The sequence below is a fragment of the Amphiprion ocellaris genome, chromosome 20, assembly GCF_022539595.1.
Source record: "Amphiprion ocellaris isolate individual 3 ecotype Okinawa chromosome 20, ASM2253959v1, whole genome shotgun sequence".
Lineage (NCBI taxonomy): Eukaryota > Metazoa > Chordata > Actinopteri > Pomacentridae > Amphiprion > Amphiprion ocellaris.
In genome coordinates, this window is record NC_072785.1 from 11,624,340 (window position 1) to 11,641,340 (window position 17,001).

Here is a 17,001-nt window from a genome sequence, read left to right on the forward strand (position 1 = left end):
CAAACAGGAATGTGTGCATGGCGAATCAAATCCAAAACAATCCATGAACCAACGACCACGTCTTGATTGCACTTCATATTATTGACCACTAGATGTCCTACTCGAGCACTGTGTGTCATTGAGGCCTCGAGTAATGAACCATGTTTTGAATGAAGTGTCGAAGCTTCAACAAAGCCTCGATCAGCCATCACTCGTGCCGACCATAGATACACATAGACTAGATACGCTAGCGCGCTGTCTTCTATATAAACTATGGTCTGACCAATCACTGCTCTCTGGCTCCGCCCTCTGAGAATGTTGTTGTCGTTTGGCTCCACACTTGCTGATGACCACTTCCTGTCTCAGAAAATGAAAAAATGGACCTTTTTTCGTTTCTCTTACTGATTTTACTTTCTTGTTATTCTAAATATAAAACGAAAATCAAAGCATTTTTTAAAAAAAAAAAATCGTATATCCCTTTTTGATCATGAAAAGTAAAAACGCCTTGTATTTAAATTTTAATTTTTGTATTTTAAAACGAAAATCAAATAACCACTCGTTTTTTGTTTTTCAATACCCGTTTCAAAACGGAAAATCCAATTACCAGATCCGTACACGGACCATGGACCTTAATACTTTGTTGTTTTTCATTATTTTGTTTTGTTTTGTTGTGTTTTTTATAATACGTGAGCTGACAAATTTTAAGCTTTTTAAAACTACTAGTAATATAATAAATACTCGAGCGTGCCTCTTCTATGCAAAAGTCCACGTCGTTTTGTTCTGACCTCATCAAGATGGTGGATATGAGTAGTCGCTTCCTTCCGGTCGGGCCCCCAGAATGCTTGTGATGACCTCACGTAAATGGCGGACCGCTTTTGAATTTTTCAGAAAAACAAACATCTGTTAAGGTAATGCAATGACAAATGCGAATGCATATTGTACAAAACAATTACATGCTGTCAGTGTTCGACATTAATGTTGTAAATATGATTTTATGACGCTACTTACTAGCAACTATTCGGGTGTTTGGCGTTATCAAGTTTACAAATGCTATGTTGCTAACGGTTGTGAACACACGAACTGGCAAACAGCTGGTGTTTGCATGCTAGCTCGGTTAGCCGCCACGTATTACAGGATATTTTAATCAAATATATCAATCAGCGTAAGTCTTTCGGTGGTCTTCTCTCTGGTACAAACTGCATGCTAACAGCTAGTGGTCACTTAGTAACCTAAATAGTTAAGCTAGCAAAGTAGGTCAGCAGTAACCGTGCTAACAGGTAACGTTACATGACCTACTGCCCTGAAATACCTCAGTTTACTTTACCAAAAAACGGAAATATCGAAGGTATAGAGCTAGTAAACATTATGTGCCTTGCACTGGAAATTCATGTGTTGCTATTTTCTCATGACTAATAGAAAAAAAAATGTCATTTCCTGACGCCCTCTTTTGGGAATGTGGGTCATTCTCTGTTGGTTATTGGACAAACAAATTAGTTAACTGAATAATCCTATCACTGCTAGTCTAGATGATTGTTCTCTTCCTCTCACTTCTTACCTTGGTAAGAGACAGGAGAGACTGACATGGCAGAGAGAATGGCAGAGATGGAGGAAGACATAGGAGATGTTCCAGCCGGAGAAGATGACAACGACTCGGATAGAGAAGATGAAAGAATATTTGCTTGGATGGGAAATGATGACATGGAAGAGGACGAAGAAGATGAGGAGGTGGAGGATGAGCAGCAGTTGGACACTGAGGCATCTGAATTATTCGAGCTGGACACCCCAGCCGAGCGCAGTGGTCACATAGCAGTGGTTGATAGAAACATCATGTATGTGTGGGGGGGATACAAGGTATGTATACAAATGTTTTTACTACACATGTATTTTTCCACAGTCTCCATATTTTTTTCAATTACACTATATCCTCTTTCTCTGCTAGAATTCTCAAAACCACGGATTCTTTGACTTGTATCTGCCAAGAAATGAGGTCTGGACATACAACATGGAATCAGGAGTGTGGTAAGAACATAAAAACATTATCATCGTTTCTGTGAAAACATTATTTTTTACACAAAGTAGACAAACGAAAGACTGTTCTGGATGTTTACAGGACAAAGCATGTAGCTGGTGGTAACCTGCACACATCGATGTCGGGTAGCTGCGGGGTTTGTGTTGATGGCGTCCTCTACCTTTTTGGAGGTCATCACGCCAGGGGAAACACAAACAGGGTAAAGTTTGTTTGTTACATAAAGCAAATTCCTATTGTCTTGTTATTTTCAAATGGTTGCATCATGTTTGCTCATCAGACCTTGAGGCCTGTTAGTGTTTGTGCTGATCATCTTTCAGAAGTGCCGTTTTCTGTGCTGTGCTTTGTAGATCTATCGGCTGCCCCTGAGAGCTCCCAGCCTCAAGTGGGAGGAAATGAGGGATCTTAAAGGGCTTCCTCCATCGTGCAAGGATAAGTTGGGGTGCTGGGTTCAGAAGAACAGGTGAGGGGATGAGAGTCTTTTTATGCTTTTTGATGTTAAACATTAACATGCTATGCAGATCCCAGGTATTTGGTGTACTTTAAAATTTCAGCAGACTGTTTTTTATGGATAAATAAGCTTTTCTGAAACAAAATGTCAACTTAAATCTGTTTTATGCTGAGAAATATTAATTTACAAATGTCCACTAAAAAAGTAGCAGCGCAAAACAGCCTCTGGACAGCTAAGAAAAATGTGTTTGTCACAAAGTGTCAAAAAAAATTAAATTGGGTGTCCTGACTGTTAAATGGCATTATATATTAAACATCTGTTGCACTAATGTGGCCATCAAGAATTATTCTTCGTTCATATCATGTTTCCACAGTTTGAGTTGTTGATAAACAATGAACGGATAGTTTTTGTGAGAGGTTTTTCATGAGTTTGTCTCATATTATGTGTTGGCAGACTAATATTCTTTGGAGGCTACGGTTACCCAGCACAGGGATGTCCTCGAGGGACTTTTGAATTTGACGAATCATCTTCTTTTGTGGTCTGTAAACAAAAAATCCTCTTCCTATGATAAACAATTAATTGTAGGTGTTTCATAGTTGAATTCGTGTATATTTGAAATTCCATCTAATTCTAGTTTTTTGTTTTTAAAAAGGGAGCAAATTTAAGATCAGTCTATTCCACAGAGCCAAGACTGTTTGTCAACTGTAAATGCATAGTTTTTGTAAATTACATACATTTGTTTCATTGGATAAAGACTGTTGCAGGATCATGGATTCAACTGTTAACGTATTTCTTTGGTTTTTGCTGCTGCTGCTGCAGTGGGACAGCCCTGGACGAGGCTGGAACAACCACATCCATATCCTGGACCTGGAGACATCAACATGGAGTCAGCCCATCACCACAGTAACAACACCAACTTCACCACAAATACTTTCACACAAACACACACACAAAGGCATCTCACCGCCTAGGAGCAAACAACAGCCTCTGCCTTGTTTTTCAGAATTCCTGCAGCTCTAACATTAAATAAACTATTCTGAAGAAACACATTATCTTGTACATTTTCTCTGTCTTGTTTTGTCCTGATGTAGGGCTATACGCCATCACCGAGAGCAGCTCATGCCTGTGCTACAGTTGGCAACAGAGGCTATGTGTTTGGGGGACGATATAAGGTAGGCAGGGGGAAAGTGAAATTTCATTCACCCTTCCTTGTGATATTTTTTACTTAGCATTTTCAAAATGCTACCTACATTCGTGTAAAAAACATATACATATATATATATATATATTTGCTGGCCACCAATCCCAATGTATTTTCCTTTATCCTCAGAACTTCCGACTAAATGATCTGTACTACATTGACCTGGACACATGGGAGTGGCATGAAATGTAAGTTTGGTTCCTCATATTGCACACTAGCGCACACTATAAAAGCTTGTGGATCTATTTATCAGAGCAAACACTAATTTGTACACGCAGATTCATGAGGTTACTGATTTGGTTTATGGTCAGTTCAGTCCTTGAAAAAACACACACTTTTGTTCATCCTAATGTAATGAGCAAAGAGGGAACCACACCCAACACCGGCCCCACTATTAATTAGTGTGCACCAACAGTTACTCATCTACTTCGTGAACATGTTTCCTCAACCTGCCAACATTGTGTCAATTCTGTTTTTCCTGCTCCAATATTTCCCCTGACTCTCCCTGCTCTGCTGTAGGAGTGTTCCCCAGCAGGGTCCTGTGGGCCGGTCCTGGCACTCCTTCACTCCAGTGTCACCAGACCACATCTTCTTATTTGGAGGTTTCACCACAGAGAAAGAAACACTGAGTGAGTCCAACACTTGACCTTGAGTCGCTACTAGTCATCTCAAAATTTCGCCTGATCTCATAGAGATATTCTTATCTTGCTTCTCAGGTGATGCTTGGCTATATTGTGTGAGCAAAAATGAGTGGAAGCCTTTCAAACACAGTCACACAGGAAGCCCTAGGTAGGTATCTGGTTATGTGTTTGTGGATTATTCTGCAGCTCAGTGTAAATGGAGACAGTATGTGACATTGTGATTGTGTATTTTAGGCTGTGGCACACAGCGTGCTCTGGTCCTGACGGAGAGGTGTTTGTGTTTGGAGGGTGTGCCAACAACCTGTTGTCTCATCAAAGAGCTGTAAGATGCACATTCATGCAATAAAGTTAATTCATAGTTACCCAAATCAGTTTGTTTTCTACTGAATTTGATTTTTTTTTGCTTTTTAAACTTGACAGGCTCACAGCAACGAGTTGCTGGTTTTCAACGTTCAGCCCAAATCATTAGTTCGGTGAGTTCGCACAGAAGCAAAAGCCAAGCTCTATATAATGCGAACTTTGTTTTTTGTTTTTTTTTAACATTTGAAACTGAATTTAATATCTCTCCACTATTCTCCAGGTTCTGTATGGAGACTGTTCTGCAGCACAGGGAGCGTTTGTCTAGCTATTGGGACTGTTTGCCTAAACACCTCCTGCACAGCCTCAAACAGAGAATGGCACATGTCAACACTCTGGGCTCCTAGAACAAGAGGAGGCCACTCATAATCATTTAGTCCGGAGGATTACAGGATAATATGTATGTATGGAAGATGTGAGTGTTTCTTTCAAAGCAGGTAGTCCTTTTAGAGCATTAGTCTGATGTGTGTGGACACTTGTGTACATCAAAAAAACATCTCTAAGCAATAGTGAACAGCTGTGGACCATGATAAACACACTAAGGTTCACAGGCGATCCTCTAAGCTGTTTGTCACCTTTTTAGGCTTATTTTCTTATAATTCTTTCAAGGCCAGTAGAACCTTCAGTGTAGTAGCAGTGGTGGTGAAGCTCAGACTGTTGTTAGGGCTGTAGATAGAAGAGAGCAGAAGCCCTGCACTACTTTTGGTTTAGTTTTAGTATTAAGCTTTCTTTGCTCACAGTCACTTTCCGAGGTGCTTCTTTCATCACTCCTGAGTAGCTGAAATGTGATAGCATGGATTTCTGTCTATATTATAACATGTACTACTGTACTGGAATTGTTTTTATACAGATTACTTATTTTTTTGGCAACTACAGCTTTAATGATATGGATGGTCTTTTGTTTAAATGAAACGTTTTTTGTGTAGTTGCAGATTCCCATTTAGCCTAATACATGGAGAGAAAACCCCATTCATGTTTCAGCTTTTCAGGAAGACCCCTGAAAGAAACAAAATGGATTGTGTTGATGCTTGTGGGGAAAAAAATAGAATTTGGAATTGCAGCAGACTTCAGCTCTTATTTTGGCAGCTTTCACCTCATGATTATGGTTTATCCTGTAGGCATGCCCAAGAGTGCAACGAATAGTTATGATTTTTTTTTAAAGAACGCATGATGTTAAACACAGATGATGATTTTCAGATTTTCACTGGTCTTCCTCAAAAAGCAACATAAAATGTCATCATTGTCTGAACACTAAATTCAGTGGAGCAAAATCCAAAGTGAGCTGAAGCAGGTTTGCTTTAAGTGCAGTGTTTACAGGCAGTATGTTCTTTTAATTTTAATGATTACTATTACTAGTCCTTGGGGTGATCTTGAATACTGATGCTTGCTTGATCTTGGATGATTTAAGTTCTCACAGACCTAAAACTAGTGCTTTAAGCTACACAAGACTATCTACTCTGGAGCCACAGAAATGTTACTTTTAGTTTGTATATATAGTTATTTATATATTTGTGAGGAAATGTGTGGATTCTGTGTTCTCAAAAAGGCTTTCAGAGCCTGTAAATTGTCACAAGTGGCTCCTGTAGCACTTGAATTGTGTTTAACCAATAACTTAAAATACTACGAGTGTATTGGATGTTGAGCCACATTGCACTGAAATGCCTCATGTCAGTAGGGCTTTGTTTGTACTTGCCTGGTTTGCACAAAGTTCCTTTGATGTTGTTGTTTGTTTTTTTTTTAAATTATAGGATATGATGCATATTGTTCATATTGCAATGCATAATTTGTACTAAAAAAAAAATAAACACATCCAATAAGTTGTGTTCTCATATTCAGCTTTGTTAATTTACATGTTGCTGACCAACAAATACAATCAATCTTTAAAATAAAAGAATTCTTATTCAAATGAGGGCGTAGTACTGATGAACGAGCTGCAGCCCTCATGTTTGAAATATAGATGAAACTTGGCAGAGTGTCACTGAACTAAATTAAACTGCAGTTCTGTGCTTATGAAATACTGTAAATTGAAAGTCTTGCCAGTTCTGTATTCACCCATCTCTCACTTCTTCTTGGCAGCCAGCAGGTTTGGAGCAGACACCTTAACTTTTCCTGGCATGTTTCTGGACAGATCTGAATCCTGCAACACAAAGGGACAGCGTTTGAATCATAACATCAAGAAAAGCAACTACTTGTTTACGAAATGGTTAAACAGACAGTCATGAAATAAAACCTCGGTCTGCCCAACGGTCAAAACTGTAATAACATTCATATAAATCAGACAAGGTGTAAATTCCTAAATATAGTAAGATGGAACCTGAATGTTTGATAGTTTTCCTTAATAAATAAAAATAGATTTGATTATTAAGAGTGCCCCCCTCCACGACCCTAATGAGGATTAAGCGGTGTATAGGTGATGGATGGATGGATATTAAGAGTGCATATTGTTTTTCTAATGGTTGCTAACTTTGCGACTTTATCAGTCATGGCAGAACTACAAATGAGCATCAACATCTGGCTGTGGTCAAATAGTCTTTTTTGTTGGTTTTTTTTGGCTTAGGAAAGTTTCTAAGTGAAATGACCTTCAAATAATAATTAATATGCAGCCACGATGAGAGCTACTCGAATCCTCTAAAAGCTAAGGAAAGGTGCTTGAATACTTCCTTGCATATTTCCTTTGACATCAGATACATTGGTCTACTCTGTATAAAAGTAAGGAGATAAAGTTGTCACATGTTGCGGCAGCAACATTCAACACAACATCTACTGTTGCAGTAACAGTAGTACAGGTGCAATCACGTTCTTAGCGTTGCTGCTGGTACTTCTTATGTCTTTAACCCTTTGATGCGTAGACCACATCAGGAGATACCCATTTTCCATTGGATTTGGGTCACTTTTGACCCAGGTTATGCATCAAAGGGTTAAGGATTCGACTTCATATCTTTCCTTGGCCTCCTGATGTTTTCCATTGAGTTTAGGGAAAAATGTTTAAGTACCAACATAGGACATTTTTTTGACAGTTCGACCACAACCTTAGCCTTCCATTCAGCAGATAAGCAGAACACGGTTATAAATTGTTTACCTTGACACTGCGGAACAGGTCTTTCTCTCTGGTTGAGGCCTCTTTGGCTTTCATGAAGCTGAACACAGCAGTGCGTGCAGCTGTTAAGAACAAAAGCAGAAGATTGCTGTCAATTCTAAAATTCCTTTTTCACTGGGAAAACATTAAGCAAAAGCTTTATGAGTGTCACAACAGATGACCGTTCTTACCTTTTCCTTTCTTCTGAGAGCCTGGTGTCAGTTTCACTTTGTGTCTGTGGAAAACAAATGACTCATTAGCCTGCAGATGCTTCATTGTTTTCCCCTATCTCTTACAAAAAGGTTAACTGCACATACTTGTAGTTGGAAAGGGCAGTGTAGGGAGCACAGACTGGCACTGCAAACAACAGAACGTCCTCAGAGTGAGGCTGGCCTGTCAGAGAGGTGAGCAGGTTCTCTGCTTCCTGGAGCAACAAACACAGATACGATTCAAAATGAAGGATTTTTGAAGAGTATTTTAGAAGGAATGCAAATGTCTTTCTATGAAAAATACATTTGAATATTTTCACTTGAAACCAACCTCTGCTCCGGGGTTGTCCTGGTCCACATCGTCTTCCTGGAAGAGAAGACAACATTGATGACTTCAGGGAACAACAAAATTCACAAGCTGTCAAGAGTTATTCAAAGCTACACAAGTCTATACTATGTACATATGTTTAATCTGTAATGTAGATTTGGAAGTACAGGTAACAATGTTAACATCACCAGACAAACAGTATATTTCCGACACTAATACTGGATCCTTATTGAATTCAACATGTCCTGTCATCTACCTTCTCCTCCTGTTCTGCAGGACCTCCCTCCTCCCCTGGCTGCCTCTCCTCCTCCTCGCCTCCTGTCTGCTCTGGTTTCTTCACAGCTGTCTCCACATTACGAGGTTTCTGCTGTTGTTTCTGAGAGGCCGGTTTCCTAATGGGCTCCTCTTTGCCCTTCCCTTTCTTTCCTTTCTTCCCCTTATCCTTCTCCTCCTTCGTGGAACCAGCCGACTATGGGAGAAAAGCAGCAGAAATGTTAAAGACTGAGACAGTTTTAAGGACATTCACACTGCAGAAGAAGACTTGAAGATGGGTAAAAGCAGCATTATGGCAAGGTTGGTGTACCGGCTGTACTGGGTCGTACTTGCTGAGGGTCACACAGCTGTGTTTTTTTTGTTTTTTTTAGAATTCATCCTCACCCCAAGCAGCTGCATCATCAGCTCTCTGTCCTCTTCATCCTGGTCTTTGTACTTCTCTTTGATCTTCTTCATTTTGTTCTGTAGCAACAACAGAAGAAACATGATCAACACAATGCAAACTATGAGAAATATATGAAAGACATGATACGGTTGATTAAAAAAAGCTTTATTTGACCATTTGGATTTGGTTACATCATTTTTTACATATTGATTCTGTCATTTAAAAAACCATTACATTCTTTTTTAGTTACTCATGATGAAAAAAAAAACATGTATAGTCCTACTGATGTTACTGTTCATGGCCTCCTATTGGCTGTTAATTTTTTTTAGTTTGCATTTTATTTCTCTCGTATTTCTCTTGTCTAAATTTTATATTTCATAAAACAGCAAGATTGGCCAACTGAGGTTTTTAAAAACAAAATAATTTATTAATAAATGCTTTAAAGCTGCGTTGCAGTTGACCCTTAGCAAAGGAAAGAAAAAGACAATGCTTTATCCTCAACGTTCTCTCGTACCTTTTGGCCTCTCTTCAGTGGAGCCTGTGAGGTCCCTCCTCCACTTTTGGACCCCTGATCCACACCCGATCCACTGGATGAAATCTCAGTTTTCTCCTCAGCGTCATAGCCCTCCTGCTTCTGCTTCTTCCTTTTTTCTTCTCTATGGTTGAAGACAAAAACACAGGAGGATTCAGTCAGTGACTGGCTGTGTGGGTTTTCATTTAAAAAAATAAAGGCCATTTAAAAACCAGCCATCTTCATCTACTTCACATATAAAGAAAGATTTGCTTTGCATGCATCTTGATCCTCACCTTCTCTGCTTGGCAGTCATGTGTTTCTTCCCTTGTAAATCTGCCTCAGCCTGAAGACAAATGAATGAAACATTATCAGTCAAGGAAGTTACAATAAATTTAGATTTGACTTTGATTGAATGACTCAGAGAAGGTAACAATGACCTGAGCGGTGGTTTTTTTTTTGAAGCCGGGGTGCTGAGTGCTCCTGGAAATAAGAAAGGAGAATTTAATTAGGTGCAATTACACAACTATTGTGTTGGTTAAGTAGAAACTGTAAAGGCTTTTATATTCTTTGATATGCGGCATTACTACCTGCTGGGTTGTAAATGAGAGAGGGAGATGGTGGTATCTGGAAAGCTGAATTCTTCACTCTCATCATTCTTCATCTCTTCTTCCTGATCACTGTCTTCCTCTTTAGGCTCTTCTTCCTCCGCGTTGCTCTGTTCAGACAGCATCTCTCCTGTATTTGCTGCAGGTCTTTCATGAGCAGCATCATCCCCCTTTACAATCTTTTTCTCCATCTCCTTGTTCTCTCCATCTCCTGTTTTCTCTTCCCCCTGATCTTCGTTACTGCTGTCATCCCCTGCAAAGGCAACAGAAACAGTTACAGCACCTGCATATAGCTTTAACTATAACACTAAATGAAAGTGTCCTTCTACCTATCAGCTCCTCTCCCTCCTCTAACAGCTCAGCAGTTCTGGACGTGACGTCCTCCATGTCCTCCTCGACTGTTTTCACCTTCCGCTCCCCACGGTGCCGAAACACACTCTGCTCATCCACCTGCAGGAGGCAGAAGAAGAGATGAAAGTTGTTTGAAAATGATAAAGAGTGAAAATGCATTTACTGCTTGTGATGATATTTACCTTGAAAAGGAATCCAAAGCCCATAATCAAGTAAGAAGGAGGGAGAAAATTCTTCTTTCCTGGAGAGAGAGAAAAAAAAATGAAGTCCTCTTTCGGAAATCATCATGATTCTGTTTCTGGTTAAACTTATTTAAATTTTAATGTAATTGAATGCTAGTGTTTCATACCTCTGATCATGAAACTTCCAGTTGTCAGGTACTCTCCAGTAGGAGCTGTCTTAGACACCTGAAAAAATAAACAAAATACCACTAATTAATTTAAAAAAAAAACATAAGGGTGTCAAGATATTGGATACTTAAAACATGATTACTGTGGCCAAAAAAATGTACAATATTATATTATTGAAAACGTCTAATGAGATTCTGTTTACCTTTGTTTATTATGTTTATTTAGTTTTATCTGTTTTTGACAAATAAATTATACTTAAAATAATGATTGTAAGGAGGTGGGGATGATTTTATGTTGTTCTTCTGGTGGAGTGCCTACTAAATGGAGCCAGATTATTTCTGATGTTTTTATGTGTATTAGTAACATAGTGTTTAAATTTCACAGTTATTATAAAATACCAGTATATCACAACACCCATAATTTCTACTACATCAATATTCTATTCATATTCAAATGTTTTGCATTATCAATTTTTACTTTTCTGCCCTGTGCCTGTTAGTTAAAAGCACCCAGTACAGTGTGTGGACTCAAGCAGCATTATGAAGTAATGTTTCTGAGTGGGTTTCTGCTTTGTTTTACGTGCCATACCAAGAAAAATACCAGCAAAAAAAGGAAAGGTTTTTTTTTTTTTAAACATACAGTTATTGGCTTAACAAATGTTTGATAAGGAATGAAACACACTAAACATGGTTGTTATACCTCAAGGATACACGCAGTGGATATTTGTTTACATGAAACAGGTTGAAGTTTCAGTAAGTTATGCTGCGCACTTTTAAAAATGCTGCAGATTAAGTATAATATGAATCACACATATACAATATGATGACAACTTATTAGGCTGCCTAATAGTCACGACTCACCTGATGATGATGAACCCACCAAGCACTGGTGATGATCTTGGCATCCCAAGCAGCGCTGTAGCACACGGCCATCGTGCCAGCTTCAGTCAGAGTGCGGGGAGGGATGGGATCCCCTGGAGGAAGCAGAAGGGGAGGTGAAATACTAACAGGTAAAAAAATGACAACATAGGGAACTAAAAATTTAGTCATGCAGTGAAAAATGCAGTAAAAGGCAAAAGTGCAAATTTACCTGAAGGATTTTTGATGACGCAACTAGTTGCTCCATGTAGGTCAGCGTGAACATAGATATCACCTGAGAAAGAAACAGATGATGTGACAAATCAGCTTTAAAAATGTGTTTACAGCAAGAGTATGTGGAAGTGGGATTACCGGTCCGGAGGTAGCGTTTCACAATCATCTCGTTCTGCTGCTGGTCTCTTCCTGCGATGACAAGATAATTCTCAGAGCTGATGAACCACAAAAACTTTTCAAACCTGCCAAAAGAAAAGAGATGTTTGAAGGAATTAAAGAATCCTCTTGGTTGTACGGAAAGCTCAATAGATACACATAGTTAACTGTGTCTTACCAATAGACTTTCCTGGCCTTCTGGATGGTGGTTACTGTCTGAACTTCCTTTAGTGTTTGCTGCGTCTTTTTCTCTGCAGATTTCATAGCCTCCAGTGACATTAAATTGGAAAAACATTTAGTAGAAATTCTGAATAAAAACACAAAGCTGTCTACATTACTAGCAGTTTTAAGGCACATAACGGGTGTTCTATAGAAAACCAAATGATTTCTGCAGATCATACAATTATTCAAAAATCGTGAGGAAAAGGCAGTTTTGTCACCTTATCTGCCGCTTCAATGGTTTTCTGTTCCTTCTTTTCAGCAGTGCGTTTGAAGTCATAGTACCTAAAAAAATAAATGTGTCCATTAGCTGTCAACCATCTCCATCAAATGCATATTTCTGTGTTTAAAGCCTTAAATGTAAACCTACTTTTTGGCATTGGCGTAAGCGGAAAGGCCAAGATCCACATCCACCAACATGGGCTTGTTCTTTTGCAGCTTCTTGTTCTGCCCTTTGTCTTTATTTTTGTTTTTCTTCCCTTTCTCCTCCACTGTGTCCTTGTTCTCTTCCTCTTCCTGGTCCTCCTCAGAAATATATGGATTCCTGGAAGAAAAAAAATCACACAAAAACGCACTGATATACGAGTTGGACTTCAAATGATGTAACAATTAGTAAGAGGATTAACTGAAGTTTATTGCTTCAGTGACAGTCTCACTTTAAAAGCATGGTGATGTGGTTGGTCTGCAGCTTCAGCTCCTTGATGGCACACGCCACAGGGTCTCCAGCAGCTTGTGCTTCTTTGACAATAATGCCAATCTCAGTCCAGTCCACCTGGTTGGCCAAAGCGCTGCGCACCACCTGCAGCGCCCTCTCCACCACAGGCAGGTTCATCTCCACCAGTTCACCCTTTACTCTGTCCACCTCCTGCAACACACAAGACAAAATTCCTTCAGTGATTCATGACAAACTGGATGACTAGTGCAAATGTCTATTACTATTTTGCAGCGACACCAACATTAATGTTTCACAAACACATATATGAGAAAGCAGGAACAAGTATGTGAGACATTTATTTAAGAAGACAAACTGGAGAGCCATCTGTTGCTAACCTGTGCTTGGTGCAAAGCTTCCAGCCTCTGCTCATGGTCCCGCTTCACATTTTCTAACTTCTTCAGAGCCTGTTTCTCCTGCTGCAAGGCCTTCATATCGATCTTCTGACTCTCCATCTTAGAAAAGAACTCGTCCACTGCCTGTTTGAGAGGATCACATTGCATTAGCATGCCATTTTAGCAACAAGGATTTCAATCAGTATTCTTTACCAAAGAAGTAAAACCAAATATGCAGCCAAGCTAATACTCACCTTGTCAAAAGTATCAAACTCCAAATAAGGGCTCTTTGTATGCTGGGCGAAGAGGAATGGATGGAATTCATCATATCTGTAAGTGGGCATCATTGACATAAACTAATTAAGCATAATTTAAACAGGAGTACTCTCTAATGTAACAAATTGGGCATTAGACAAAACGTAATGTACGTAAGCAGTTCTTCACTTGGCTTCCCCGGAGTCAAACTCGGTTTCTTTTCACTCTTCTGAAGGATGTAACCCTGGAATTTAAACAAAAGTTGATGAATATTACAAATGTATTTCAGAATCCCAAAGGATTTTTTTCTCAAAATAAAGACTGCTTATGAAAGATCTCTTACGTACTTTGCCACTGAAGTTCTCAGTTTTTTCCATGTATGTTTCTGCAATCTGCAGGGCTGCCAGGATTTTAGGTGCAACTGAAAAAAATCAGCCAGATCGAATGTATTTTCCAAACAGATTTACAGGGAAAAAAAACAAAAAAACATTATTCCAGTGGTCCTACTATACCTTGGGCAGCATCAACCTGACTGTCAACTTTGACAAAGCCTGGCAGTCCTGCTTCTATCAAACTGTGTTCTATCAGAGTGGCACCGTAGGCTAAAGATGCATTTGGAAAGGACACAAAACATGGTTCAGTCTTGTTTCTTACATGATAAAAGAAGTTTGGGGGATCTGAAATGAGAAGAAAGTCATATGTATCTGCTGCCTGGCTACTTACGAAGGTGAGGGTTCAGGATCCTTTTCACTTGCTCTCCATTTGGTGCTTTGCTGAGGATTTCAGTGAGTCTATATAAAGACAACAATAAAGGAAGTCATGATATATGTTCACTGAATTGTGATGGAGGGACATTTTATCCAAAAACTCAACAAGCTCATGTAAAAATATGGTTACCGTTCCAAACTGATGAGGGGTTCAGGGGGCCTGGCGTTCTCCACGGGGTATCGCTCTCTCACAGCAATCTTAACATCTTCTGCCTCCGCTGTGCGAAACCTCAGCAGATTCAGGATTGTGTACTCATGGTCTGCAAGTATGATGTTACCCTAAAAATGGACACATGCACGCATCAGTGTTACAGTTCTGATTAGGGTTGATTTGTACAGTGCTGGCTGTGAGACATGTAATTTAAAGTAGCATCTGAAATAAAGCAACTTCAAGTGCAGTTTTCTGACCCTGTCATATAGTTCGATAATCAAGTGGTAGGCAGCCTCATCTGAACCAAACTGCATGTCAACAATCCTGTCAATCCCAAGCTGCTTAACCTGGGTCAGTCGGCGTGTCTTCAGATGTTTTCGGCACTATTGAGAAAGAAAAGCTGCTTTAAGGTTCAGTTTTATTACAGGATCCAATTCAACAATTAGCAAGTATTGATCTGTGGGAGATATGATTCAGAAGAAATAGAAAACAAGTGTGTGCACTCATGTTAGTGTTTACTGCATAAATCCATTTGCTTAGGGATGAAATAAAGCAAAGATCTGACTGTGTAGTTATCACATGAAGGTTTAAGAATTAATTACATCACATTAAAATTCATATCATTCCAATTAGACTAATAAAGAATGTTTGCCAGCTCTAATGAAACAAAAATGGTATTTCAGAGTGACATGACATCATCAAGACTTTCTTACTTTCATTGCAAAGCCTGAAGGCATCATGTTCTTGGGCCATTCGAAGTCTGTGGAGTGAATCCGAGTCCCAGACTCAATCAGGAGAATAGCTTTGCTGTCGGGCCTGAGACAACAATGCAGCACTCGGTTATACATCCTGACTGAAAGTGATGGAGGCAACTAAATACATTTGCTAAAGTTCTGTGCTTAGGTGCAGTTTTGAGGTACTTGATGAGCATTTTAATTTAATGTTAATTTATCTCTGTACTCTACTGCATTTCACAGGAAAAAAAACAGAAGATATTTTTTACACAACATTTAACTGACAGCAACAGTTACTAAGCAGATTCAGATTTTACACTGAACACAAATATAAACACAGAATATCTATGGTCTTTTTGAGTCACAGAAAAAAGGAAAAATCTTTTGGTTTTTTTGGGTTAGAAAAGGGTTACATTTAGGCAATTATGCACAAAAAAGTCCTTGACCAATGATTTAATCGACACCCTAGTCAGGTGTGGCTTTAAAGGACAGTGATAAGATAGCATGACCAGCACACAGACACTCCTTTGACCAGAGAATATAAAAAGGGATGTGAAATGCAGTTTTATTCAACTGACACAATGCCACAGATGACAAGGGAAAAACAAGAACCAGCAGTTCGCATGCTGGATGTTGGCATGCCCGTTACAGCCATAGTCAAACACTTGAATGTCAACAGTTCTATTTGTCATCTATGACACTGTTTCAGACATGATACAACAAGCAATCTGCCATGTAATGCTCTGGGCGGACAACAACGTGATCCTGTCCTCCAAAATGTCCAACAACTTTGCCAAACCTTTCAGGAGAGAATCAGACAACTTTCTACAAGCAGCGTCAACAACCTCAATAACAATGCGTTGCAGATGTGTGACTGGTTACTGATTTGTGATTTCTAGTCTACAACTTCACTCTCCATCTGCTATAATCATTTCCAGTAGAGTTTGTGCTTGGTTGTTTAATGCTATCCATCTGTTGTAGAAATTCCCTACGCTGGAACAATAGAAACTTATTCTATGGTTTAAATAAAGGAACTATTTGAATAAAGTAATACATGTGGCATTTATGGTTTGTTAAGTATACGTATAACCATATTAGTCATTTTAATTTTTTAATAGAATATAATACCCAACTGTAAAAACATTTTTTTAAACGCTAAAATGCTCCTATTTATTTCTTAATGCATCAGCTGTAATTGTCAAATAATTTAATTAAAAGTTACAGCCTGCTGCATAATGACTACTTTTGTACTTCATGCTCATATAATTCATACTTATCACAATTCATTAAAATTACATGTTTGAATGCAAGGATGTTGTGCAATGGACGAATTCTTGTGGTATTCCTGCTTTACTTTGGAGCTTCAAGTCTTATGAAACATTGCAGTGAAACTTTCAAAGACTCGTTTTCAAACTGTCCTTACTTTTGTAGACGGATGAGATACGTCTTATTATCGATGTCGTACACGTTGTTTACCCTCATGCCAATGTAGCTGTAAAAGAAACAGGTGGAATAAATGAAATGCTGAGCAACATCTGTAAACAAATCCACACAAGCCGTTGCTGCAACAGTCAAACGAGGCTAAGTTAGCTTAGCCTAGCAACAAACCACCTACTTGGCATTAATTTCGGCAATAACTGCCCTGATATCCACAGTGGTGAATCTTGTTTTCATAGTGACTTAACTCCTGGGTGCAGATACGGAAAAAGAAAAGTGAACGTTAAAAGAAAATTCACATATCTGGAGCAACATCAACAAGGAAGACGTACAGGGAAATGCCGAGCATGTGCAGATAGGACAAATTAGACGGAAGCCGATGGGGCGCAAAAATGAGC

General features: G+C 39.1%; 2 protein-coding genes across 3 annotated transcripts; one reads left to right on the plus strand and one right to left on the minus strand.

Moving 5' to 3' along the window:
• Nucleotides 1-763: 763 nt before the first annotated feature.
• klhdc2 (kelch domain containing 2) lies at nucleotides 764-6,486 on the plus strand. 2 transcript variants are annotated; one of them, XM_023277434.3, is made up of 14 exons: nucleotides 764-887; nucleotides 1,544-1,830; nucleotides 1,919-1,998; nucleotides 2,090-2,207; nucleotides 2,356-2,468; nucleotides 2,910-2,994; nucleotides 3,276-3,359; nucleotides 3,548-3,628; nucleotides 3,787-3,845; nucleotides 4,177-4,286; nucleotides 4,374-4,446; nucleotides 4,533-4,620; nucleotides 4,719-4,771; nucleotides 4,879-6,486. In XM_023277434.3, the coding sequence occupies exons 2-14, from the start codon at nucleotides 1,561-1,563 to the stop codon at nucleotides 5,000-5,002; spliced, it is 1,338 nt and encodes a 445-aa protein (XP_023133202.2). In that variant the 5' UTR covers nucleotides 764-887; nucleotides 1,544-1,560; the 3' UTR covers nucleotides 5,003-6,486. The 2 variants fall into 2 exon arrangements, with proteins under 2 accessions (XP_023133202.2, XP_054861578.1); XM_055005603.1 differs by having other exon boundaries at nucleotides 814-887; nucleotides 1,550-1,830.
• LOC111573329 (ribosome quality control complex subunit NEMF) lies at nucleotides 6,474-16,969 on the minus strand. The gene is made up of 32 exons (XM_023277433.3): nucleotides 16,782-16,969; nucleotides 16,590-16,658; nucleotides 15,146-15,248; nucleotides 14,690-14,815; nucleotides 14,412-14,560; nucleotides 14,238-14,305; nucleotides 14,027-14,116; nucleotides 13,862-13,935; nucleotides 13,688-13,758; nucleotides 13,514-13,589; nucleotides 13,263-13,403; nucleotides 12,869-13,077; nucleotides 12,583-12,756; nucleotides 12,434-12,497; nucleotides 12,172-12,260; nucleotides 11,976-12,079; nucleotides 11,836-11,898; nucleotides 11,607-11,719; nucleotides 10,746-10,803; nucleotides 10,579-10,637; nucleotides 10,375-10,495; nucleotides 10,028-10,298; nucleotides 9,878-9,920; nucleotides 9,734-9,783; nucleotides 9,441-9,582; nucleotides 8,926-9,003; nucleotides 8,525-8,737; nucleotides 8,272-8,307; nucleotides 8,049-8,155; nucleotides 7,923-7,966; nucleotides 7,735-7,814; nucleotides 6,474-6,792 (listed from the first exon to the last, which is right to left on the minus strand). The coding sequence occupies exons 1-32, from the start codon at nucleotides 16,838-16,840 to the stop codon at nucleotides 6,715-6,717; spliced, it is 3,222 nt and encodes a 1,073-aa protein (XP_023133201.1). The 5' UTR covers nucleotides 16,841-16,969; the 3' UTR covers nucleotides 6,474-6,714.
• Nucleotides 16,970-17,001: the final 32 nt, after the last annotated feature.

What these genes read in the sequence shown, in the direction of transcription:
- LOC111573329 (XM_023277433.3), bottom strand. Translation starts at nt 16,840, where the DNA reads ATGAAAACAAGATTCACCACTGTGGATATCAGGGCAGTTATTGCCGAA. An exon ending in GATCCTGAACCCTCACCTTC is followed by an intron (nt 14,117 to 14,237) that starts GTAAGTAGCCAG and finishes ATGCATCTTTAG; the next exon opens with CCTACGGTGCCACTCTGATA. An exon ending in CACTGAAGAGAGGCCAAAAG is followed by an intron (nt 9,004 to 9,440) that starts GTACGAGAGAAC and finishes TTGTTGCTACAG; the next exon opens with AACAAAATGAAGAAGATCAA.
- klhdc2 (XM_023277434.3), top strand. Translation starts at nt 1,561, where the DNA reads ATGGCAGAGAGAATGGCAGAGATGGAGGAAGACATAGGAGATGTTCCA. An exon ending in GGAGTCAGCCCATCACCACA is followed by an intron (nt 3,360 to 3,547) that starts GTAACAACACCA and finishes GTCCTGATGTAG; the next exon opens with GGCTATACGCCATCACCGAG. An exon ending in TGTTTGGGGGACGATATAAG is followed by an intron (nt 3,629 to 3,786) that starts GTAGGCAGGGGG and finishes CTTTATCCTCAG; the next exon opens with AACTTCCGACTAAATGATCT.